The sequence below is a fragment of the Elgaria multicarinata genome, chromosome 3 (genome assembly GCF_023053635.1).
Source record: "Elgaria multicarinata webbii isolate HBS135686 ecotype San Diego chromosome 3, rElgMul1.1.pri, whole genome shotgun sequence".
Taxonomy (NCBI): Eukaryota; Metazoa; Chordata; class Lepidosauria; order Squamata; family Anguidae; genus Elgaria; species Elgaria multicarinata.
This window is the reverse complement of record NC_086173.1, coordinates 2,940,339-2,966,809: the sequence shown is the minus strand read 5'-3', so window position 1 is coordinate 2,966,809 and position 26,471 is coordinate 2,940,339. Positions and strand designations below refer to the sequence as shown.

The 26,471-nt window shown below is 46.2% G+C and overlaps 1 protein-coding gene across 1 annotated transcript; it reads right to left on the bottom strand.

Moving 5' to 3' along the window:
• Window positions 1–57: 57 nt before the first annotated feature.
• Window positions 58–24,828, bottom strand: LOC134396515 (afadin- and alpha-actinin-binding protein A-like). The gene is made up of 13 exons (XM_063123027.1): window positions 24,780–24,828; window positions 22,768–22,940; window positions 22,126–22,341; window positions 18,059–18,169; window positions 15,264–15,399; window positions 14,310–14,385; window positions 13,568–13,718; window positions 13,382–13,471; window positions 11,223–11,402; window positions 8,192–8,365; window positions 5,503–5,629; window positions 1,747–1,921; window positions 58–622 (listed from the first exon to the last, which is right to left on the bottom strand). Exons 1-13 carry the CDS (start codon window positions 24,826–24,828, stop codon window positions 493–495), a joined length of 1,788 nt encoding a protein of 595 aa, XP_062979097.1. The 3' UTR covers window positions 58–492.
• Window positions 24,829–26,471: the final 1,643 nt, after the last annotated feature.

Here is a 26,471-nt window from a genome sequence, read left to right as displayed (position 1 = left end):
GGGGAGAGTTTCGGCTGCAGTCACTGCCGCTTACCACTCTGCACCAAAGACCAGACATTAAAAAATATTAACTTTATTATAAGAAGGTAGGAACCTCTAACAGAGACTTTCTCCAATCTTATGACCCCCCCACCCACTGAAATATAAACTTTGAAAGATAGTAAAGGATGTAGCCTAGTAAATGTGCAGTAGCCTCTCCGACTAGGACATTCTTAGCTAATAGTTAGGAAAGTGACTACTTTAAAAACATGTTATCAGGTAACACTGAGCTGCTCCTCAATGGGTCATTTCCCAGTATCGACCCTGGTCTAGCAATTATGATAGATCTTCTAGATCAGCAGTTTAATGGCGTCATCACATCTTCCTGTTAGCCTTTCCTAAGTAGAAGCAATAAATTATTTCTAGTATTCCAAACAATGTTGGTCACAATTGCTACTGAAGTTAGAATTCTGCACCAACTACTGTTTCCTATAAGTACGATGGCTTCGGGGACTACAGGAAGCTGTCCAAGAAGCAATCCAAAAGGTCCCTGTGCAGATTATCCTTCACAGTAGTTTCGGTTTGGGAAGCTGTTTCTCGAAGGTTCTCCTTCCTTCGGCTGAGCTGTGGGGGAGAAGCTGGCCTAGATAAAAGAGAGAGAGAAATGTGTAGGGAAGATTCGTGCGCTTCCATTCTTCCTTGGACCCTTCAAAATCCAAAGATCCCTTCTTACATAAGTATTCTCCAGCCCAATCTATCGCCAAGGAAGTAAGGTTGAATTAAAGACTTTCTATAGCTTTTCAAATCCAGAACCAACATTTATGTTACAATCCTCTCCTCTCCCTCCCCCAATAGCCAAACACCTCCACTTCCAACAGCCAACGTGATGGGCAGACCTCGCAGCTGGCAACACCAGACAGATCCAAGGCCAAGAGAAAGAGATCCCCTCTCCCTGGGATCATCTGGGGCCATAGCTAGACCTAAGGTTTATCCCTGGATCGTCCAGGGGTCAAACCTGTTCATCTAGGTGCCACACAGGGGATCCAGTGCTCAGGCAGGGGCGAACCCTGGATGATCCCAGGATAAACCTTAGGTCTAAGCTGTGGCCTTTGTCCATGGCATGCTCCAGAATGCTCCTCAAAGAGAAACACAGCTGTCCTTTGATTGCTAGAACTGTCAGTCAAGGCAGAGAGCAGTTGCCAGTTGCCAAAGAGGGGACTCCTACACCTTTAACAGCTATGAAAAAAATTCCAATTCAGCAGTTGCAACCAGTCATACAGAGCTGAGAAAAAGGCACTTGCTGGAATTCCCCCTTCTGCACAGCTGCTAAAGGTACAAGAGACACACGCACCCCTCTCTCTCTCTCTGATTACCTTGCCAGGGTTCAGGGAAAGCAGATAGATGTCCCTCTTTCTACTAGGCCAAACCCAAGGGGTCAGAGAGAAGCTTACGCAGAAACATCCCCAGCAGCCCTCTTTCGGAAGCCACAGCTGTGGACAACTTAATTTACCTACTTACCAGTGATAGTATGGAGCAGTAAAGAGTTTTAAAAAGGTAATGGCAAGGAGAATTAAAACCTGTACACATTCCCCTGAGAGGCCTCTGTGCAGACACATGGCCTTGTCTAAAGGGGCATGTTACCTAGACACAATATGGGAGAAAGTTCAACCCATCAGGAAAACATCCCTAAACTTGGGCTGGACCTTCATCATGAAGCTACCCTAGCCCTCACTGCCTGACAAGGCCGGGGACAAATTACAGCCTTACCAGTGGTTTGGGAGAAGTGTCTGCTGCCCACACGTGGCCGGAGTGCTGTGATTAGAGGCAAGCCGTCTTCTTCTGAAGTGCTCTGGTGGGATGTGGCATGGAGTGATAATGACCTTTGGATAAGGGGTGCAGATGGGTTTGGCCCATCTCATCAGCTTGGGCAAGCCTTCATGTTCTGCAGCCAAGAAAAGAGAAAAGGTTAGAAACACCAAAGCAGCCTTCCCCAACTCGTTGCTCTCCAGGCGGTTTGGACTACAGCTCCCATCAGCCACCACCAGTTTGGCCAGTGCTCAGGAACACTGAGGGTGTAGTTCAGAACATCTGGAGAGCAACGAGTTGCGGAAGGCTGCAGAAAATAGGGTCTGTTCAAACAACATAGCAAAAAAGAACTCTGCCGTATCAGACCAGAGGACCCTCCACTTCAGCGCCCTGTTCCACCAGTGGCCACCAGAAGCCACCAGGAATCCCACCAGGAGAGTAAGAAGGCAATAGCACCCACCCACACACAAACCCTGAACACACACTGTTGTTCTTTCCCCACACTCCAGCATCTGGAACTCAGAAGTTACACTGCCTATAACATAGCTATCCTCCATAAGTTTGTCTCATTTTCTTTTAAGGTCACCTAAATCAGCGGCTAACAAATCCTGCTGCAGTGATTCCTGTAAGTTAAAATTATGTGCTGTGTGAAGCACTCTTGTTCTCACCTGAATCTACTGCCCAAATTCATTGTGTGACCCTGAGTTCTAATATTATGCGGCAAACAGAATCATAGAATAGCAGAGTTGGAAGGGGCCTATAAGGCCATCGAATCCAATCCCCACTTTCTCCACACCACTCATTCATTTATTTATTTATTACATTTATATACCGCCCCCCAGCCGAAGCTCTCTGGGCGGTTTACAACAATTAAAAATGGTAAACATTAAAAGTATACAAAAATTTAAAAAACATAAAAACAGTATAAAAACAACAGTATCCATTTAAAAACAACAATTCTGGGAGTCCATTAAAAACAAACTTAACATTGTTAAATGCTGTTAAAATGCCTGGGAGAAGAGAAGAGCTTTATATCACTCATAATGATATAAAGCTCTTATCATGTCTGCACTTAATTTTTTTAAAATGAAAAAGCACCAAATTGCGTTATCTTTCCTTGAATGGAAGCTGTTTGAATCCATTAATCATTTTGGTTGCCCTTTTCTGCCAAAACAAAACAGGGAGTCACTTAAAAGGTTACAAAAGGTTAGGGGGAATGGGGCTGAATTAGAAGGCAGAAGATGCTCCAATAGGATCGGAGGTACTGAACTGCTGCTGTGTGAGCTCCATCACACCAGCATTTTATCCTACTGTTGCCCTGCCTCGTTTACTATTTTGCCCCACGCCCCTCACACGACGTCATCTCTGTCCTGCTGTCACCTTGCCTCTTCCCCTCCATTTTTCGTGTTTTTCTAGGGCGAGGAAAGTGTGGCATTTTTCCTCCACTCAGAATAGAACCACCCTTCCGTCCCCGTGCATTGCCTTCCTCGCGGAAGCATCAGTGTGGAGTTGTGCTTAGGGATTTTTTGGATCTCGTCCCTGGGTGAAGAACCTTTGTCTAACAGCTATGTCACAGAACCTCCCTTCTTGGGGGTGTCTGCATTGAAGGGTGGTCTTGCTGATGAAAGAGAAGGGTGTGGAGTTGCTGGAACAACCGGGCTTGTGCTGAGTCGCTCGAACGTACTTCCGCTGCTCCAGCCCCACTATTATTGCGCTCTCATTGCTATTTCTCCCCCTCGAAAGGCAGGAAGGGTGCCAGATCGTTAAAACAGTCAACAACAAAACCAGAGTGGGAGGGCTGGTAAGGCACCCATGTCCAGCACAATTTCCATCAACCACAAGAACCAATGCACTAGAGGGGGAAGGAAAAGAGGCGGGGTGGGGCGAGCACAGTGGCGATACCAGGAAGCACGAGCTGGCACAGGTGAAAGGGTAAACAAGGCAAAATAGCGCAAGAACGCATGCACAGGGAAGTCACCAGTGCTTGATGCGCTAATGAATCGGAGGTGGAAATTGCAGATGCATACCAAGGAAAAAAGGTAGGTGTGATGTTGTTCAGTAGCGGCAGGCAACGGGAAAGGAGGGAAATCTAGGGGCCCAGGTAGACAAAAGGAAGCAAGAATAGGGAACTATTTACTCAATTTTTCAATGCAACAAAAGAACATTTGACCACACAGAACAAACAAAACCCAACACCGCTTGCAGCTAAATCCCTTGGATAGTTGCCGAATCATCGACATAATCTCATTCTCTCTCTCTCTCCATTTGGTCCCAATATTCTTTCACAAAATATCCATACCAAGTTGCAAATGGTGTCATCTTCCCCACCCGCCAGCGAACTGCCCTTCCCCAAAATGTGAAATGAGTCGTTCCACAGACACTGGGGAAAGAGGCAAAACAGACTTGTGTCACTTCTTGCTTTCTCCAAAGTTGTGCACAAGAATAAAAAAGCCCTTGTTCCTGCCCCCACATCTCCCGGCCCTATGGACTTGGAGGAAGGGGCAGAGTTTCATTGCATTGCATAGAAGCTTCCTTGAGGGTCAACAGAGCAGTTTCCCACTGACGGGCCTTGAAGACTCCAAGAAATATTGGGTTTCTGCCAGCAACACTCCAGAATGTCACTCACCAAAATGGAAGAGGAACAAACTCACACAGACAATTCTTTGCAGACATCCAAACAAAGGGGTTTTAAGTCAGGAGTAAAGCAACTTCAGGAGGTCTGGGGTTCATTTTTGCCCTCCAGGACCCATGCAGGGAGCTTCGGCTATTGGGCGGAATAAGAATGCAATAAATAAATAAATAATCCATGGGCCACAGTCTGCCCCCAAAAATGATTTATTTATTTTTTAATGAAATAAAAAAAGAGTTGGAAGGAGTATGGAGCATCAAAAAGGGTAAATCCAGGGCTGGTTACAGGGAGCAGACAACTCCCCTGTTAAAACAGCTCCACTGGCTTCCAGTCTGTTTCCGGGCACAATTCAAAGTGCTGGTTATGACCTATAAAGCTCTATATGGTTCGGGTCCAGGTTATTTGAAAGAACGTATTCTCCCTTATGAGCCTGCCCGTGCTTTGAGATCTTCTGGAGAGGCCCTTCTTTCAGTCCCACCTTCTTCACAGGCACGCTGGGTGGGAACATGGGAGAGGGCCTTCTCGGTGGCTGCTCCGGTGCTCTGGAACTCTCTAGGCTGGCTCCCTCCTTGATGGGCTTTCGGAAGCAGGCTAAAACTTTTTTGTTCCAGCAGGCCTTTGGAGAATAATCCAGCCCTCCATCTATGTTAATGTCTTATAATTTTGTTGTGTGTGTGTGTGTGTTTTAATTGTTTTATGGTTTTGTTTCCCTCCCCCTCCCCCATGTATATTTTAAACCTTGTAAGGCCGCCTTGAGGCCCAGCATTGGGCAAAAGGCGGGATACAAGTAATAATAATAATAATAATAATAATAATAATAATAATAATAATAATAATAATAATAATAATTCTAGCTTGTTTACAAGCTAAATGTGACCCTTTGAGGGCTCCGTAAACGAGCTAGATTTGATGTTTTCAGCACTGCATAGTTGCCTTTTTTCGTTATTTTATTTTTTTTGCCTGCCCATACTTTAGCTGTATCTCTGCTTTAAAATTTATATATTTCCTCCAGGAAACCCTGTGTGTAGCCATCGAAAATGGCATTGGCATGCAATGGATGGCACTACTTTGAAAAAGAAGATAATAACCTTGCACTTCCGCGACAGCCACTGGGGCGGAATATCTCCGCTTAGGGTCACTCATATCTGGCCTTGGCAATGAACAGAAGAATTCCTGCTTCAGGCAGAGGGCCTTCTGTTCCTCAAACTGCTTCCTCTGTAAAATAAAATAAAATAGATAGATACTTCATGCTGTGCGTGGCGGCTCACAGGACTAAATACTTCTGCACTGAACAAAAAACAAACCTCCATATAGAAAATGAGATGACCGGGAGAGAAGGGTCCCTGCCCACCTTTTCCCCCTCACATGCAGAAGGAATTCGCTTGTGTTTCTCCCCACCCCACACAACGGGAGAAATAAAGATGCACATTGATGGTGCTATATAAATAAATAAATAAATAATAATAATAATAATAATAATAATAATAATAATAATAATAATAATAAATTCCAAAATCCAACTGGTGAATAGGGACATACGTAAGAACTTAAGAAGAGCCATGCTGGATCAGAACAAGGGTCCATCTATTCTAGCGTTCTGTTCACAGAGCGGCCAACCAGCTGCTGACCAGAAACCCCCCAAGCAGGACATGAATGCATCAGCACCTCCTGCCCATGTTCCCCAAGCAAGTGGTGAATACAGGCTTACTGCCTCTGATACTGCAGGTAGCACGTATTTATCATATGGCTCGGGTCCAGGTTATCTGAAAGACCGTATTCTCCCTTATGAGCCTTCCCGTGCTTTGAGATCTTCTGGAGAAGCCCTTCTTTCAGTCCCACCTTCTTCACAGGCATGCTGGGTGGGAACATGGGAGAGGGCCTTCTCGGTGGCTGCTCCGGTGCTCTGGAACTCTCTAGGCTGGCTCCCTCCTTGATGGGCTTTCGGAAGCAGGCTAAAACTTTTTTGTTCCAGCAGGCCTTTGGAGAATAATTTGGTCCTCCATCTACATTAACGACTTATAATTTTGTTGTGTATTTTTAACTTGGGTTTTTTTTACATTTCTTTTCCTATGTTTTAAAATGCATGTTTTAAACTTTGTAAGACCGCCTCGAGGCCCAGTATTGGGCAAAAGGCGGGATACAAATACATCTACATCATCATCTTATTATCAGGACTAGTAGCCATGGATAGCCTCTTCTTCCAGGAATTTATCTAACCCCCTTTTAAAGCCATCCAAATTGGTGCTCATCTCTACATCTTGTCCCTCTCCGGCCCCTTGATCATTTCAGTTACCCTTTTCTGCACTTTTTCCAACTCTACAGTATCTTTTTTTTTTCAGATCAGAACTATATAAAGGCAGTGTGGTATTGGCAGTTTTATTCTCAATTCCTTCTCTAATTATGCCTAACATGGAGTTGGGATTATTTCCCCCCTCAATGTGCACGATTTTACACTTGCTTACGTTGAACTGTGTTTACCATTTGGGCCCTCTTCACATGAGGCTTTATCAGGTACTCGGGGTCGTTCACTCCCAAAAATTTGCAGATGGTTTTCACAACATCATCAACCTCTGGTGCCTCTTCCATCGTTTTTAAGTTTATCCAGCCATCTTTTAACTTGGCAAAAATGCTGTAACATTTCTGGAATTGCACAATATCACAGTGCCACCCACTGGCTGTATAAAATGTAAAATGTGCAACTTGCCCAACAAGCAAATAGCCAGGAAAAACGGGGGAAGCAGGTGCATTATGCCACTTGGAATCCCGCAAAGACTCCAGAAGAACGACTGGCAAGGGTGGGGGATTTTGGCTTCAATGTAGAGAAGCCCTGGGATACTAATTCTCCCAGTTTGGAGAGATCCTTTTGGAGCTCCTCACAATCCCTTTTTGTTTTAGGGAAAGGAACCTCTCGTGCAAGCACTGAGTCATTACTGACTCTTGGAGGGACGCCTGCTTTCGCTGACGTTTTCTTGGCAGACCTTCTAGCGGGGTGGTTTGCCGTTGCCTTCCCCAGCCATTATTACCTTTCCCCCAGTGGGGTGGTTTGCCGTTGCCTTCCCCGGCCATTATTACCTTTCCCCCAGTGGGGTGGTTTGCCGTTGCCTTCCCCGGCCATTATTACCTTTCTCCCAGTGGGGTGGTTTGCCGTTGCCTTCCCCGGCTGTTATTACCTTTCCCCCACTCATTTTACCGACCTTGGGAGGATGGAAGGCTGAGTCAACCAGAGCTAGCTACCTGAAACCAGCTTCCGCTGGGATTGAACTCAGGCCGTGGGGAGAGTTTCAGCTGCAGAAACTGCTGCTTTACCGCTCTGCGCCACACGAGGCTCGTTTTTGTTTTAACCACCCTAAATAGTTTTGTATCATCTGCAAACTTGCCCACTTCACTGCTCACTCCAAATTCCAGATCACTTATGAACAAGTTGAAAAGCATTGGTCCCAATACCGATCCCTGTGGGACCCCACTATTTATTTTCCTCCATCGGGAGAATTGACCATTTATTCCTACTCTCTGTTTTCTGTTCCTTAACCAGTTATTAATTGATCAGAGGACTTCTCCGGACCAATCAAAATGCCACAAAATAACGAGCGAGCTTTTGAATTCTGTCGGACTCTTCATCAGGCCAGATGTTAGTCAAAGCAGTAGGTGGGGCTGGGAAGAGAAGAAAACCTATTGGTTTCAAGGAGGCCCTGCTGGTGGTGGCTATGAAATACACCGCTGCCCTCCATGAATGTGACAGCTTGGCATCAGTCCTTCCAGGGAGCAGCTGCTGCCTACCTCCCATCCCAGCCGAATGGCCGCCTCCGTGAAGTTTTCCCGTTCTATTTCAAAGGCCCGCTTCTGTTCCCGGAACATGTCCCGCTCCTCCTGTAGTCGCTGCTGTTCCTCAAGGAAGTAGGAGCCCTCCAGGTGCGCCGGGAGCTCTGAGTTGGTGGCAGCAGCCAGTTGCTCCTGAAAGCAAGAAAGCAGCTCGAGCTGTTTGAGGGCCCTTGGGCAAGGCCCCCTCCCCAAATGAGTCTCTCTTCTCACCGCCATTGTCAGCAGATGCTACTTGCCTTCCAGGCAGAGAGTAAGTGAGCAAACAGGCAGTGGTACCTACTGCTCTTCCTGCTCACTACCACTGTTGTCTGGGCCAGAGAAGAGGCAGGTGAACAAGCAGGCTGCCATGGGGGGAAAGAACCTGTCTTGGAGTGTCCCTGCTAGCGTGAGGGGCCCTCGACAGCTGCTTGACCATGCCTGACCTTGATGCTGGCCCTGGCAAGGGTGCTGAGAATCCTCGATTGTGTCCTATGAGAGCAGTCTCCTTCAAATGCATGGGACCTGGAAGAAGTACAGTTCCCGGGATTCCTTGGGAGAAGACAGGACTGTCAACTAGTTTTCAGTGTGAATGTGCCTTTTAATGGTTCAGCCACAAGAGGGAGGCCAGAGGCCAGGGTACAGGCAGGGAAAATTCACAGCAACTTGCAAGTGCTGGAGAGTAACCTGTTATCTCCCCAATGTCACATTCACAAGAACCCCACAACCCCACTTGGAATGCAGCTTTGATAGTTTGAGGAGTCTTCTGGATCCAGCTTTGACCTTTCATGTTCGTGGTGGTGTACTGGCTACGGTGTTGGACTGGGAGTCGGGAGATCCAGGTTCTAGGCCCCACTTTGGGCCAGTCACAAACTCTCAGCCCAACCTACCTCACAGGATTGTTGTTGTGAGGATAAAATGGAGAGGAGGAGGATTATGTACGCTGCCTTGGGTTCGTTGGGAGGGAAAAAAGGCGGGATATAAATGCAATAATAAATAAATAAATATCCACTGTGGTCAAGAGTCCCTTTGCCCAGCTTAGGGTGGTTCAACAACTACACCCATTCATGGAGACCTTCCCAGGTGACCCATGCCTTAGTTATATCACATCTGGATTATCTACATGGGACTGCCTTTGCAGAGGACTCAAAAATACAATTGATCCAGGATGCTGCAGCCCAGTTGCTAATGGAAGGAGCATGTGACTCCCTTGTTGAAACAGCTGCACTGCCTTCCAGTTTGAGTACCATTCAAAGTGCTGGTGATGGCCTTTACAGTTCTTCATGGTTTGAATCCAGGATACCGGAAGGACCATCTTCACTTATGAGTTTGCCAATTGAGATGGTCAGAGGTCCTCCTGTGTGTCTCAGCATTACCAGAAGTATGCATAGTTTGGACCAGGGAGAAGAGGACCTTTGCAGGAGCTGTGCTCAGGCTCTCAAGCTCCACCCTGAGGAAGGCTCATAGCATCCTCTCTCTAATGGCCTTCTGTAGGATGGTCAAAGCCTTTCTTTTGGTAAAGATTTTTGGGCCATAAGTACCGTATTTCTTCGATTGTAAGACGCACACTAACTTCAGTATCACCAACAGAAAAAAAGCTTTGATTCTAAGAATAATAATCGCACCTGCGATTCTAAGACGCACCCCGTTTTTAGAGATGTTTATATGTGGGGGAAAGTGCAACTTAGAATCGAAGAAATACAGTAGTTGCTCCCTTTTTTTGAAGTGGCCTCATTTTTATGGTCACATATTTTTTCATTTTTCCTCTCTGCTCATTTAGTGTTTTATGACTGTATTTACTGTTGTTGTCAAACTGTCTTTAAAATGGTTAATTCTTCATGTTTGTTGAGAAAAGGCAGGGCATAAATGTTTCAAATAAATAAGCCATGTTCATTGGTAAGAACGTGCAGACTCAAAGATAATGGTGGTCTGAAATAATTTAGTAGGTTTAGCCAAGGCACTGTGTGGGGGAAGGACAGACAGTTCTGAGCAAGGCCTTTGGAGGTACACAGTAGAGCAGCTTTTCTCAACCTGGGGCGCTCCAGATGTGTTGGACTGCATCTCCCAGAATGCCCCAGCTGGCTGGGGCATTCTGGGAGTTGTAGTCCAACACATCTGAAGCGCCCCAGGTTGAGAAAGGCTGCAGTAGAGGATTTGCATTGAGGTGGTTAAGTGGCAGTAGGGTAAGACCAAAGAGGCATGAAAGGCCATGCAGCCTCCATGTCCGAGTTGGAGACAGGATTCTCCCTTACACATGCTGGACGGCGCAGCCCATACTGGGCCCAGTGTGTATGTATATCACAGAATCAGAGAATAGCAGAGTTGGAAGGGGCCTACAAGGCCATCGAGTCCAACCCCCTGCTCAATGCAGGAATCCACCCTAAAGCATCCCTGACAGATGCTTGCCCAGCTGCCCCTTGAAGGCCTCTAGGGTGGGAGAGCCCACAACCTCCCGAGGTAACTGATTCCATTGTCATACTGCTCTAACAGTCAGGAAGTTTTTCCTGATGTCCAGCCGGAATCTGGCTTCCTGTCACTTGAGCCCGTTATTCCGTGTCCTGCACTCTGGGAGGATCGAGAAGAGATCCTGGCCCTCCTCTGTGTGACAACCTTTCAAGTCTTTGAAGAGTGCTATCCTGTCTCCCCTCAATCTTCTCTTCTCCAGGCTAAACATGCCCAGTTCTTTCAGTCTCTCTTCATATCATCATGTTGTGACTCTGCTCAAGCACACAAAAAATTCTGCTACCTGAGGAGCTGATTTCAAGTGTCTCGCCCCCTACGGTTGTAGAGATGAAGTTCTGTGATATGTCAGACGTTGCTAGACAAGAGTTCAGGTGGGGTGGGGGTGTTTAAGTGGCCCGAAGTGCTCCTTACTCCCCACTGCGCAGAGAGTAAGTGACGACTACAAACAGCCCTTCCTGTGGCCACCCGGAGTCAAATGAGTCACTTGGCCAAATTAGGCAGGGCCACGGCTTGCCATGAGAAGGGCCAAGACACCCAGGCTCTCCTTTACCTGGAAACACTGCTGCTGCAGCACAATTAGCACTCTGCTCTCCTCTATCTCCCTCCTCAGCTTCATGATTTCCTTGTCGTGATCCGTCACGCTGATGACAGGGTCCTGCCCATCTCCCTCGGACATTCGGGAAGTAGCAGCATCCATGGCTGGGAAGGGAAAGATACAGGCGGAATTTGACTGCATGGGACCAGCATTTTAGCTCCAGACAGGGCCGGTGCTACCATAGAGGCCACTCAGGCAGCCGCCTAGAGCGCCAAGCTAAGAGGGGCGCCAAGCACAGCGCCGCACTCACGCGCATTGGCTGTGAGCCAGCCCGAGGATTCAGCTGGGCCTGGGCGGGCGAGATGGCGCCCCACGCCCGCCCAGCCAAAGCGAAGCCAGGGACGCTGGGGTGGGGGTGGGGCGGCTCCACGTTCGGACTTCCAGAACGCGGCCAGAAGAGAGAGAAAGAATGTCTGGGTGAACGGGGTGCAGGGGGTCTTTGAGTGAATGCATGTGTTCATGCGTGTGTTTGTTTGGCGTGAGTGATGCTGAGTGTGTGTGTGTGTGTGAGTTGGGGGGATGATTTGGAGGTGATATTCCTATTCAATCATGCATTTTAGACCCATAGACGTTCCTTACCAATTTGTTTGCTATAATTGGCATGACGTATTTCTTGCACTTTAAAATAAATTTAGCAGTTTCAAGTTTTGTGCTTCTTATTTTCTCCAGGAAACATCTGTTCTTAAAAATCAAAGTTGGCATTTGTGTGTGTGTGTGTGTGTGTGTGTGAAAGTAGCTCACCTTGCCTAGGGTGCAAAATAGTCTGGCACCGGCCCTGGCTCCAGGAGGCTGGGCTAAGGAAGCGGGCTCCGGGAGGTTTAGCTTTCACAGGGTTGTTGCTAGGACTAAACAACCTTGCACATATTAAAGCTGTAAACTACATGATAATTTTTCATTTGTTGGATGCAATACATACATACATACATACACATTCGCTCCTCAAACCCATGTAGGCGATGTTAAGTGGGTTTAAGGTAATCTGATATGTTAGAGCCTTTTCACCTGTTGTGTTCCTAACACAATACACCTTCATAACAACGCCCCTGCTAAGCCAGGCTGGATTCTAGCAAGAATACTGCACCGTGTTTGGATATAAGCAGGTGCCTTTGTTTTCAGTAAACTTTCTTGAGTGGGAGGCAGTACAGAAAGATTACAGTAAAGTTAGTTTTTGAATTAGATCCAACTGGCATGAAAGCTCACTAAAAAAAACAACACCTGGTCAGGTACTGAAGCCACTTGCCCAGGAAAACGTTTGTCCTTCACACTTCCTTTGAAGTTATGCTCAAGACAAGTAACTCCTGGCATCTACTTCAACTACAAGGGGGGTTCCCCATGCTGCCATCAGTAAAAACACACACACACACCCATGGAATGAAATGGTGTAACCAAGGTTTAGGTGCAGAAGGCATTCCAGGTTCCTTGCGCTTATAGCTCTTCTTATCTCATCTACTACTGCTAAAGTGTTTAACAGATAATTTCCAGACTGAGCATGGGCAATGCAAGGGGGGGGGGAGCTGAAACAAAACGTTGCAGGGTCGTGTGCTGCTGTTCAGAATTCCAGTCACTTCATTCCACTGCTCCTCTCCCCAGGGTCGTCCCCCCGGCAACAGTAAGTCAGCATTCCATGCCCAATGAGCATGCTCAATCTGCATTAGTTGTTTTTGGGGGTGTCCCCCCACCCCACCCCATTTACGGATCCCCCCCCCTTAGTGTTTGTACTTTTGCAAAACTTCCGAGAGTCTCCCAAGCCTGGTCATAACTCCTCACGTGTGAAGGTGGGGGCATTATGGATGACATAAGTAATGGCATTCACATCAAAACATAATAGAAGGAATAGTAAAAACCGACTTCCCGGAGCAGACCAAGCGTCCATCTAGGCCAGCACTCCATTTCCAGCAAATGCCTCCGAGAAGCTCACAAGCAAGGCATGAAAATAAGGACCTCCCCGTGGTTGTTCTCCGTATTCGGTATTCAGAGACGTTACTGCCTCTAAAGATAGAGGTTCCATTTAGTGGTCTCCTTCGTGAACTAAGCCCACTTAAATGAGTGGCCATCATTACTATCCCTTGCAGCAGCAAAGCCCCCATATAAGAACATGAATGGAAGTCCAAAACCATACCTTGCATACCGAGGGTCTTTATACTAGTCCTGAACTTGCCCCACTGCTCCTGGAATGTGTTGTACGGACAGCTTTTCTCTGTGCCCTTGAGAAGAGAAAGCAGCGGTTCAGCACCAAGGGGATCAAGCAGAAGGAGGCGGCTATGGCCCCCCGCTCGCTGGAAGCCCTGCAGGGCTCTTACCCGGGCGAGGCCCACATCAGGGCCCAGCAGCTGCTCTACATCTTGGCTCACTTCACTGAGCAGCTGCTTCAGTTCGGCATTCTCCAGCGCCAGGCCCTGCTCCCGCCGTTCTTGCTTTGCCAGTTGGGTGCGGTAGAGCTCTTCCTCCTTCCTGCCAGGGAGGAAAAACAAAACATGGAATCCACACGTCGTTGTGAGGGCGCTTGCATGCGCCCCCAGTGCGCCCCCACAACGACTGTGTAGACCGAGAAAGAAGAGATGGAGGAAGAGGCAGAGGAAGAGGCGGAGGAGGAGGCGGCTGGGGAACCGGCCGCATCCTTGCCGCCGCCTCCCGCTGTCGGGGGTAAGAGCCAGCCAGGTCGGAGAGCTCGGCGGAAGCAGTTCTTATAGTACTTATATCCCACCCTTTAGCCAAAAAACCCCTCAAGGCAGCTTACAAAAATATTTCTTAAGACAGTCCTTGCCCACAGGCTTACAATCTAAAAAACCTGACACAAAAGGAAAGGGGATTAGGAGGGAGGAGGAAAAAACGCAACCTCCCCACCCCTGCCCAGTACCCCTCCCTTCCAAAAGAATGGATGGGTTAACTACCTCTGGCAAACTGAACTTGGTTTTGATCTGTATTTTATTTATTTATTTATTTATTGCATTTTTATAATGCCCAATAGCTGAAGCTCTCTGTCAGCTACCTTGAATGCTAGTTTTGGTGGAAAGTGGGATATAAAAATCAATCAATATTTACCTGCCAAGAGATTTTCCAGTTTTCCAGGTTGCCCTTTTGCTGTCAGCCCGGGGGAGGGCATTGAGGATGTCAATGGCTAGGAATAGCAAGGCAGAAGCCAGAATCAGAGGGGCGCCTCGCTCTTCCCCTGCCCAAGTCAGAATGTCCCTTCTCCAAGCTCAACAGCCCAAACCACGCCCAGAGGGGATCTACACGTTGGCGCGAAGGCGCTTCATTTAGGTACGTCTTTTAAAAAGGCGCACGGAAGCGCCTCTTTCTTCACTGTGGGTACTGGAAAATGCTCCGCCTCAACTCCCCAGCCCCTACCAACGGCTCCAACGCTCGTCGTAGTTTGTGAAGGAGCCGCCGCTCGGCTCTTAAGGAGCACGGTAATGTATCTTTGCAGAACTAAAAGCGTCTGCCTTGTAGAAGTGGGGGTGGGAGTGAGTGGAGATGTACCCTCCGTGCGTAGGGGGAACTTACTTCCGAGTAAACACATCTCCCTGCCCACATCTATTCCTTCCTGTGTCAGAGTCACTTAAACAAACGCCATGCTTAGCGCACACACACCGCCACCCCCAGCTCCACATTTTAGGTGGAGAGAGATGAGTGCGGGGTGGGTGGAGGGAGAATCCGATTTTGGCGACGGAGCGTGTTGGAGGGGACGGGGGGTGGGGTGGGGTGGGGAACAGCCCCCACCAACGGCTCCAACGCTCGTTTTCCAGTACACACAGTGAAGAAAGAGGCGCTTCCGTGCGCCTTTTTAAAAGACGTGCCTAAATGAAGCACCTTCGCGCCAACGTGTCGATCCCCCACCCCCAATTTCTCATATCTGAACTGATGTTGTGCTGTAGCAGCCAGCATGCTAATTTCCCCCATTTCCATCATTCCAGGGGCAAATGAAAACTTAACACCAAGCCCAAGCCTCCGAAAGCCTTTCCCCCTTCCCCTTGCCACCCACAACCCCTGACGTACTTCCTCTCTTATCCCTCTTGTCAGTCACCAGCTGGCTCATCTTTTCCTTGAGCCGAAACAGCTCTTGCTCCTTCCTCTTCATTTCGTGGAGGTGCTGGTTCTTCTGGTTCACCACGGCACTCAGGAGCTTGGTGATCTGTTGGGACAAACGGGAATTCAAAGCTACGGTGGCAGCTAGCGTCCCGCCACAACTCCCTTGGTTTGGCCACATTCGAAGTTCTCCATGCTTAAAGATGCATATCAAGGGGGATTCCACACGTCGTACTGAGGGGACTTCCATGCGTCCCCAGTGCGACCCCAAAGCGATCGTGTAGCTTGCCTGGAGAAGAGACGAGGAAGAGGCGTCCTTGCCGCCGCCACCCACCTACCTCCTCGCCGGCCTTCTTCCGCCGAGCTCTCCGACCCGGCCAGCGAGGAAGTAGGTGGGTGGCGGTGGCGGCAAAGACGCCTCTTCCTCGTCTCTTCTCCAGGCAAGCTACACGATTGCTTTGGGGGCGCACTGGGGGCGCATGGAAGCGCCCTCAGTACGACATGTAGAATCCCCCCAAGAAGCAATCCCGTAGCCCAGCCAGTACTCTTCCCTTAATTTCTGTTTAACTTTTTAAGTTTATACGAGGTTTTATGATATGACTGCATTTTATGGTTACAAGTCTAGTTTTGAGATCTGCCCAGAGAACACAGGCTATTTGGTGGTAGTTTTCAGAACGAAAATTCCCAATTGACCTCCAATTGTTTTAATTAACCGATGCAAAGGCCTGGAGAGGTAAACAGTTGTTTACAGGACTGGTAGAATGCAGTGTGTTATACATTGGAAACAAAATGCCCCCAAATAACAAACAGTTAAACAAAACTATGAGATTCAATAGTGATATCAAAAGTAGAAAGTCATCCTCAGGACAGGATTGTTTACATTCAGTTTAAGATTCTATTGCCTTCATACAGGTAACTTGTGGCCCTCTAGATGTTTTGGCCTATCGCTCCCATTATCCCTCACCACTGACTATGCTGGCTATAGCTGATAGGAGTTGTAGGTCAAAAGCATTTGAAGGGCATTAAGTTACCCACCCCTGTGGTCTAACTCCTGCTTCTCTCAGATTCTCTGTATTCTCCTCCTTGTTATTCTGCTTCTTTGCTGCTTGTTAAACCCTGCATCTCTTCCTCAGTTTTGTGTCTTTGTGCATTTTCAATTATTGTTAGCTACCTTTGGAACTCTTTGCCAGCAGTTCTTACACATTTAAGACCCGTTTATTTCAGTTTGTCAAGGTCCAGTTGTTTCTGTCCTCTTCCTCCTCCAGTATTTTTAGTTTTATTTATGTTTGAATTGCACTGTAAGCCTATTAAGCAGGGCTTATTTTTATGTGTTTTGTACAGTGCCTAAAATGTTTTGATGCTTCCCTCCTCCTCCTCCTCCTCCTCCTCCTCCTCCTCCTCCTCCTCCTCCTCCTCCTCCTGCCTATTCAGGCGACACTTCAGGGACTATTGTTAGCAAAACTGTGGTTCTCCGGGGTTAGCACTAACCACAAGCCATGCTGTTGCATACAACACTTTAAGCCACAATTAGAGCTGCTAACCCTGCTGCAAACAGTCTGATTGAAGTCAGAAAATGACCTGGGTTTAGCAAAATGCATTGCACACAACACCTTAAACAGTGCTGCTTAACCCTAACCCTTAACCAGCAGGGTTTAAGATGTCTTCTGAACAGGCCCATTACTATATTAGGATGCCAAATACAGAAAGCCATGCAGCAATTTCCTCTCAGAACCAATTTAGGATCTGTGTGCTCAAGCCAAGACAGAGTGCCCTGATCAGGAGAGCATCTGAATGTTCAGTTCTTGTAGTACAGAAAGGAGCTCAAATACCCCAGGAGTTAAGCACAATGGAAAATAGTCCTGAGAATTATTACTTACGGTTGTATCAAGAAAACAAACTATTGATTATAGTCTATATATTTGTTTGAATTATGATTGTCCAAATATGGATCAAGTTATTTGTATATCTCTTTTCTGTGTATTATTATTATTATTATTATTATTATTATTATTATTATATTTACTTGTATCCCGCCTTTTGCCCAATGCTGGGCTTCAAGGCAGCCTAAATACAAAGTTATTTAAAACATGCATATAACATTCAACAGCAACTAAATACAAATTATATGAAAACTAGCATAAATCACAACACAGCATTTCAATCATCAATACTCATAATACTCAATTCCTAACAAGTCATTTTACTAGAATAGATAGTTTTATTTATTTATTTATTTATTTATTTATTTATTTATTTATTACATTTCTATACCGCCCAATAGCCGGAGCTCTCTGGGCGGTTCACAAAATGTATAGTGACGGTGTTGAATGACAAATCTACTACAAGTGTTACAGGGCAATGTGAGCAAACTCTGAATCTCTGTGAGTGCGGGTTTCCTCCCATGAGCAGTCTCATGTGGAGCAGAGGGTGGTTCTCGGTAATTAAGGCTAACTGGGATACAGGAGCCATACCTGCAGCCCAGGAGCCAGGAAATATATGTTCTCCAAGTTGAGTGTCTAGGGTTCAAAATGAAACTCAAGAGATCTGCAATACTATAGCTAAACAAACAGCGTTCCCAAATGGGCCAACAATTATAAGAATGGAGAGAGAGAGAGAGAGAGAGATCACCCATGAAGCACGACCCACTGCACAGTTCAATGAGACTTAAATAGCTCTTCCTAGTGGATCACATCCATGTTTTAATTAACAGGAGGGCATTAGAAAGCCTTGGGCTAGGTTCAGCCATCCTACCCCGGCCCACTCACCTCATCCTTTTCTTCTTTCAGCATGCTATTTAGCTGCTTGTTCTTGCTCTGAAGCTGCTGTTCCTTGTCCTGCACAGCTGCAATTTCCCTTTCACAAGCTTCCACCTGGTTCTGAAGTTTCCAAGAGGGGAATGGAGGGGTGAAGCAGGAAGGAAAATTAAAGCCAAGAAAGGAAAGTCCTATTATGTTCACCCACACCCAAAGACGATAAAGTACCCCATTAATTATATTAAAGGACAAAACAGGTGGACAATAGGGGCCACTAAGACTTTAGGGTAGCAAACAAAATGTTATTAAGAGTTATTGCTTCAACAGAAATTTTTAAAGCAGTCACCAAGCTCACAGAAGAAGCAGAGGTGGAGGGAGATGAAAGAGAAAGACACAGATCAAAAGGGAAGGAGCAACAGAGAATATCTGCATGGTCCTCTTCAAGAAACAGAATTGCTGGGGGAAGGGATGCTTAGTCCTACCCTAGGGTCTAGGAATAGGGTGTATATGCCGTTATGTAGGGATGTCACAACGCCTGGAGTCTTTTCAGACAGCAAACTGTCTGGAGATAAAGGGTGGATGTGGTAACTCCTTTATCTCCCTATTGTCTATTGTCTAAGAGCAGTGCATCCTGTTTGACTTCCAGCTTAATCCGGGGAACAAACATGGTAAGACAGCTAGTTTAGTAAACACAGGTAATGAGGAAAGTTAATTTCCTTACTCAAACCCAACAATGAATGTTGACTCACCCAAGGAGGAGGGAGAAATTGAGGGAGCACGAAATGGGTATATAAACTCTTGATATGTTCTTAATAAACATGATTTTACCATCATCACCTCTGCCTCTTGCATTGATGTGGCAGATTACAACACCGTTAGAGGGGAAATGTAGCCCCCCCACACACACACACACTGGTTTCCATGACTGTATGTTCCCCTTAGAAAACAATGGAGTGGAATTCACTCCATTAACTTCCATGAAATTCCATTTGCAGACCCACAAATGGAATTTCACAAGGCTTTAGGAACTGCCAAAATTCAAATATGGATGCCAAAATGTCACCTTGAAGTTCATCATCAGAACCAAAATTTGCTATCAATATTTGAAACCTGTTTTTAATGAGATGAATGACAATACTTTTATTTACACCCAAACATGGAAGTAATTTGTCAGATCCTGTCTAAGATTGACGGCTACTCCATTTCAGCTTCTGCATGCTACTGCAATATCTCGAGATACACAATGGTGTATCAATGGTGATAGTGAATGCAAAACTATCACAAATACTGACATATGCCGAGAACATTCAATGAAATTCTCTGAGAATATTTTGGAGCAATCAGGAGAATCGCAGATCTGGGTAGAGCAGTAGTGGTGGGGGTTAAACAGGTTGGGGGCACATCTGTTCTTATGGCTGCAGGTAACGTAAGTTTAACAACCTCACTGCCTTAAAGCAGCTTCTGGTTAGAAGGACGCTTTTGAAGTACCTATGAGGTTATGAGTAATCACGAGGGATTATGAATATTTAAGACAGCCTTGGAGCACAATCCCAGTACATTAATAGATTCCGGGTGGATATCAGTTCCTAAGAAAATATACCTAACTGGGGACCGTTATATAAAAGCCACACCATCCCAGTGTGGCTTTTCAGATAGCAACCTGGGGCAGCTTTCCCCAGCGAGAGCTACTCACAAGTTACCTAGGGAGGTTGTGGGCTCTCCCACACTAGAGGCCTTCAAGAGGCAGCTGGACAACCATCTGTCAGGGGTGCTTTAGGGTGGATTCCTGCATTGAGCAGGGGGTTGGACTCGATGGCCTTGTAGGCCCCTTCCAACTCTGCTATTCTATGATTCTATTAAGTAAAGAAATAAACTATAAGTCATGTGTCTGGCTGCAGCCCTTCTCCATCAGCGCTGTGTTTACAAGTAAATCCACTGTTTTACAAAGCAACAGCTTCTCAACTCTGTGTGTGTGGTGGGGAAGGGGGGGAGCTGCAGACAACACTACAGAAATGCGTGAGGCATCCCTTCTTGCAGAAGGCTGCATCTGTAACACTGCTCAAAGGGGTTTTACCGAGCCCCCTCCTCCCATTACGTCTCACTTCGAAGCACTTAAGGATCAAGGAGGATAATCTGATCGTGCAACAGGTCCTGGCATTTAGCAACGAGCGACTTTGCCATCTTTTGCTGCTGTTTTGAGTACACAGTGTTTAATTTATAACACTTGAAAGAGCATGATGTTACATGGCACAACCCAGATATCTACAGTTCCAGTCGAGTTTCATAGCATACAAAGACCGTCCTTGACTGGGGACACTTTTGACAGAGCTTCTTGTATTTCACCAATTTATAAGTTGCAATTACACAGGAAAAAAAATCTTTCAGAACTATTTGTTGTTCAATGGAACAGGTATTTTTCCTTAGCAGCTGCGATTTTTGCTGCATTCAGGAGATCGTGAATGAGCCCAAAAGATATAAATATTATATAGCACTTTAGGTTAAGAATGTAAGAAGTGCCCTGATGCTGGACCAGACCAAGGCTCCATCTAGTCCAGCACAATGTTCACACAGGGGCCATTTAGCTGAACAGCTAATCAGGACATTCAAGGTGCTTCATGGGCAATTTCTCAGTAATCTTTACAACAACCCTGAAAGGTAGATCACTACTGTTGTGTATTCGTTCAGTCGTTTCCGACTCTTCGTGACTTCATGGACCAGCCCACGCCAGAGCTTTCTGTCGGCCGTTGCCACCCCTAGCTCCCCCAAGGTCAAGTCTGTCACCTCCAGAATATCATCCATCCATCTTGCCCTTGGTCGGCCCCTCTTCCTTTTGCCTTCCACTTTCCCTAGCATCAGCCTCTTCTCCAGGGTATCCTGTCTTCTCATTATGTGGCCAAAGTACTTCAGTTTTGCCTTTAATACCATTCCCTCAAGTGAGCAGTCTGGCTTTGTTTCCTGGAGTATGGACTGGTTGGATCTTCTTGCAGTCCACGGCACTCTCAGAATTTTCCTCCAACACCACAGTTCAAAAGCATCTCTCTTCCTTCGCTCAGCCTTCCTTATGGTCCAGCTCTCGCAGCCAGAGGTTACTACGGGGAATACCATTGCTTTAACTATGCGGACCTTTGTTGTCAGTGTCAGTGTTCACTATATTGATCACTATATTGCAGATCACTTGGCATAATTTTTTTTTCATATCAAATAATATCCTGAATTGCCATTTACTTTGCTCCAGTACACTTTTACCTGGATGCAATGCCACCCTCAATCGAAATACACCAGCCTTTTTCTTGATGCACTGGCAGCATCCAATGATTAATGATGGGTTGTTTTTTTATAGCCATAAAAAGGCATTCTGTAGAAGTTTCTGTAACAAAGGGCTTGGAGGTTGGACCTCAGAGATGCATGTCCAGTACATCATCCTATCCCTCTGGGCCAGTGTGAATCAGAAACCCAATACATCCTCCACCTTCACAGAACATTGTATGTGGGATGCAATCCAAGCCACAGGTAATTGGACAAGAAGAAAGAAAGAGAGAGAGAGAAGAGTGGATTTCACAAGAAAGTACTTGCTGAAGAGGGCACTGACCAATACATATTTATAATACAGAGTTTGTTCTTGTTAGTCATTCCTGAGATTTAAGGGGTATAAACTGAGACACTGGTAGGGCTGTTGGGACTGTGGAAAGTAGGGCAGAATCCCGAGCTGGCTGTATAAGGAAGAATGCAGCTTGTCTTAATGGTGGAAGGGGATATTCTTGACGAGGTAAAAGGGAAGCCCTAGCATGAGGCAACATGAAGCAGCGGATTTCATTTTGGATACCATTAAAGGCAGCAGTCAGGCCTCACCCACAGGGCACAACCTATCAGGAAGCTCTCCTGCATGAATTCCTGTTAATTTCAACAGAGCTCACACACAAAAGCTTCTCAATAGATCGTGCTCCATGCTAGTGGATGGTACCATCTGGACTTTAAAAAACACACACCAATGCCAAAACATTTTGGGCCAGCCTGCAGAGATTGGATAACTGGATCAAGTGCAACATGACACAAGCAATATCGAACCTCGGAGCGCTGACCTTGAGTTTACCCTGCCGTGTCCTCAGATAATCTAGCTCTCCAGCCCGCCGCATCGCCTCCGCCTCCATGTCACCCAACTGGACAGACACTCCTTGGTAGAGATTCAGCAGCCGGCATGTACCATTAACCAATGCCAGTAGATCAAAGCCATTCTTGAGGCCATCTTCAGAGCTATCTTCTTTATATAGGGCAGGGAGCCCCAGTGCCATCAATTCCTAGGTACAGGAGGTAGTTGAATCACAGAAGAGTTGCTAAAGGAGTCCAATGGCTGTTCCATTCCCTTCATTTTCCTCCAATTACTGCCCACCTTACCATTAGATGCCTACTTTCCCTACCTGCCCCTGGGTCAACTTACTTCCTCTTTTCCAAGGGCCCACCACCACCACCACCACACCAGAGGACTAGCCTTCTTTGAAGCCTCCCCAGGAGACAGATAGATCCAATCATCCTAAGAGATAGAGCAAGATGATGCATTCTCAGCTTCACCAAAAGTAACAAGACTAGTGCCATTAAGAAGCAAAATGGAGTGATAAAATTGCACATCCACACAACAACGGTACCAATGGAACACCGGCAAAGGGAGCTGGTGTCTGCACTGCAAATCCATACTCCCCCCACCTCTGCCCAAGTCCACTGCTCACCTTGTTGAGGTAAGAGATGCAGTGATCTACATTGTCACTCCAACAGACAACATCACCTAGGTCCCCAAGCCCTCCCAGGAGCTCCAGAGAGTCACTGAAACGAGCTGGGCTGCACTCAACCGCTGACAATAGGCCCAGCTCACATACGTAGTTGTCTATGAAGCACTGAGCATCTGCAAGGAGAAGCACAGAGAAGAACGCAAGAAGATCCAATGGGAAGACACGAGTGTGAGAGGCAAGGAATATCTAGACACAGAGCTGAACCTGGGGTACATATAAAGGACACTAGACCTTTGCAAAGCAGGGGAAAGGCAGGAGTATGGAGGGGGGCAAAGGCCAATCTGGTTCACACACAAAAGCGATGCTTATTTCCTCCCCCAACACACAAATACACACAGACATTTAAGCATTAATACCCAACAACAGGGACAAGCTTGAATATGAGACGACCACCAGCACAAGGATGTCTGCCTTACTACCTAACAACTCTTTTGTGAACAGCCACTGTAAATAAGACAATTATTTTTGTACTTTCTGCATTTCTTTTCCTTCAGACCTCACTGGTTACAACTAGAGGTGTGAAGGCCCAGGAAAAACCCGGAAAAATACCGTTTTTTCCCCGAAGCCTTTTTTGGGTTTTTTCCGAAAAAATGAAGAAAAAACGGATTACGGGATGTTTTATTTTAGCATGAAATTTAATCAGACTCATTTTCTGAGCTAAAGCTATCATTATCAGTTTCAGTCTCTGCTTCAGTGGCAGTGCTGCCCCCTAGAGGCAGAAATGCATCTTGCTCTTGCATTTGAGAGTTGTAGACTCAGTTTACAACCTAGGACTTGCTTGTCCTCGGTGCACAGAAATTGTAATAATCTGATACTGTACATAGTTTTTAGAAATCATTTGGAGAAGTAAATATCTGAACACCTTGCCTTAAACATTTTATTCATCATGCTAAAAAAAAACATCCCATAATCCATTTTTTTCTTCATTTTTTCGGGAAAAAACCCAAAAAAGGTTTTGGAAAAAACAGGGGGAAACTTTCCCCCCTGAATTTTTCTGGGTTTTTTTCAGGCCTTCACATTGCTAATAATATACCTGTCACTCAGCAGAACACATCTAGGCTGGACTACTGTAATGTGCTGTACGTAGGGCTGCCTTTGAAGACAGTTCAGAAAATTCAGCTGGTACAGAATGCGGCCAAATCGGGGCGAGGCAATTTGAACACATAATGCCTATATTGCAGCAGCTGCACTGGTTACTGGTGCATTTCTGAGCCTGATTCAAAGTGCTGTTTTTGTCCTTTAAAGCCTTAAACGGTTTGGGACCACGTTATTTGAAGGACCACCTTCACCCATATCAGCCTGCCCACACTTTAAGATCAGAAAGAGAGGCCCTTCTCATTTGCCCACGCATGAGCGCAATTAGGTGAGAGATCACACATGAGAGGGACTTCTCTGCAGTGGCCCCACACCTTTGGACCAAGTTGCCATTGGAGGTCCACCATGCTTCATCACTGCAGGCTTTTAAGAAGGCCTTGGAAACATATTATTTGACTGTAGCCTTCTCTTGATATGACTGCTGTTGCTCCTGGTTTTATTGTTGTTTTTATTGCTATTTTATTGTGCTTATGTTTTGATTGCTTCTAAAATTTTAACTGTTTTTTCTGTACTGTATTGCTGTAGGTTGCCTTGGAGGGCTTTTGTCCTGAAAGGTGGCCAAGAAATGTTTTAAATAAATATATAAATAACACTTCGTGTATACGACAAAGTACACTGCAGTCCGCAAAAGCTCATGCAATAAAAAATGTGTTAGTTTTTAAGGCACCACAAAAGTCTTGTGTTGTTTCTACCTCACAGGGTTGTTGCAGAACCAGAAATGCATGGGGGAAGACAGCCTTGTCTGCTGGAGGAAGGATGGGATAAAAATGTAGTAAGTAATAAAGCAAGCAAATACTACTGAAGAAAGACGAACTCTGGCAAACATTTCTTGCTAAAAGGCCTTGCCAAATAGTTACCTGTGAATGGCTCTGCCCCTGGAGTGTCTGGGACAGTCAAAGGTTCCATTTTTCTATTTAGGTTTAAACAGAAACCTGAAAAAAGGAAGAAATGAGGAACTCTTACAGTCTTCTCCATGGTTCCCAAATCAGCAGGGAGGCATCTGGTCTCTTCTGTACCCACCCAGCTTTATTGCCAAAACATATCCTTCTATACCTTAATCATCACGACCAGTTGCTGGTAAGTAGCAAGCAATTTTTAAGTTGTACTCTCTCCTGAATTTATTTGCCAGGCGGGTTAGGAAGACTAACACAAAACTGTCCATTCCTCCTGGGAGCAGGATCTCACCCCGTTGCTAATGTGCATGGAAAGCTTTAGAATTTAGGAAAAGTACATGAACGTTACCTGTCGCCTCCCTCTACCCCGCACTTTCTCACTCCCAGCATTGCATAGGGTAATCCTGACATCAAGGAGGGAGCCCGGGGTTCCTGGGTGGCCATCCAGGTCCTGGAGCCACCACCCTCTTCCTGGTGGAAGGCGAACAATCGCTGATCGCCTTCAACCAGGCTCTGCCCCTGGCTTAGCCCCAGAGCGACATTACATGGCAGAAGCACTGTGTTGCTGTTGCTCCCTTTGAAAAAGTTGGGGTAAATCCCTGACTTTTTCAGAGCATTGCAGGGAAGCCCACGGTGGCTGTGAAGCTGCACCTGTGCCGTCTAACCAACGGGGCATAGATCCACAGCCCCCGCGGGGCTTTCCCTACGTGTAGGCAACCCCTGCATCTGTATATTTTCTGGGACTTAGGGAAGCGTGTATTTTGAAGATAATTTTTCCGAAGTCCATTGGCAGGGCATTCTGTCAAAGCACCTGGTAGAGGTTCACTCATTAATCTAACAAGAAACGCTTCACTGGCTTAGCATAACCCTTTCTATATCAAGTATCAGAGGCTGTGTAGACTTTCTACACAGCTCTTTCTCAGGCTGCTTCCACAAATCCTCTCCCCAACCCTTGCTAGAGTTACCAACTTTGATTTAAAGAATGCTGCCCTCCTTTCCTAGGATGGGAGGCAAACCTAAGAAACAGAACCCAGAACAGAAGTTGTGGGAGTGTCCAGAGTTTACTGCCATTCAAACTATAATATCCCCTGGTATAACATATTTCTCCCAACTTATTTTTTATTTAATACTATCATTTTTTCGCAAATAATGTTTTATCATTTCAAATAAAGCAAACAATTTAAACAAAGGTGCTACAAATGTCAAAATTGTAACTCGCAACAGACCCAGCAGCCAGAACATTTTTATTCATCTAGCCTGTAAGAAAGTCAGGCTGTTTGCACATAATGGCAGCATTGGGCAGCAAATAGTGGATTAATTAATTAACCCATTATTTGTGGAGATATGTGCTATGCATGAGCTGCTTCTGGTTTGCAGCAACAACCTACGAACACTCAATTTGTAGGTTATCACGACATCCGAACCCAGAAACTTTGAGTTTGCCATGGCTTAAGCAACCGAAAGTTAACCCATGATTTGTTGAAGCCATAACACAGAGTTTCAATGTCATGCCAACAACCTATAAATGGTGGGTTTGAGGGTTGCTGCAAACCAGAATTGGCTCACGTGTAGCGTGCATCCCTGCAAATTAATTAACACACAATTTGCAGCCTGATACTGCCATTACGTGTGAACCAGGTCACTAGCTTGTAAACC

Excerpts from the sequence above, each read along its gene's own strand:
- LOC134396515 (XM_063123027.1), bottom strand. The coding sequence starts at position 24,828 with ATGGAACCTTTGACTGTCCCAGACACTCCAGGGGCAGAGCCATTCACA. Across the intron at positions 13,472-13,567 it reads CTGATGTGGGCCTCGCCCGG|GGCACAGAGAAAAGCTGTCC; the intron begins GTAAGAGCCCTG and ends TCTCTTCTCAAG. Across the intron at positions 623-1,746 it reads ACACTTCTCCCAAACCACTG|GCCAGCTTCTCCCCCACAGC; the intron begins GTAAGGCTGTAA and ends TCTTTTATCTAG.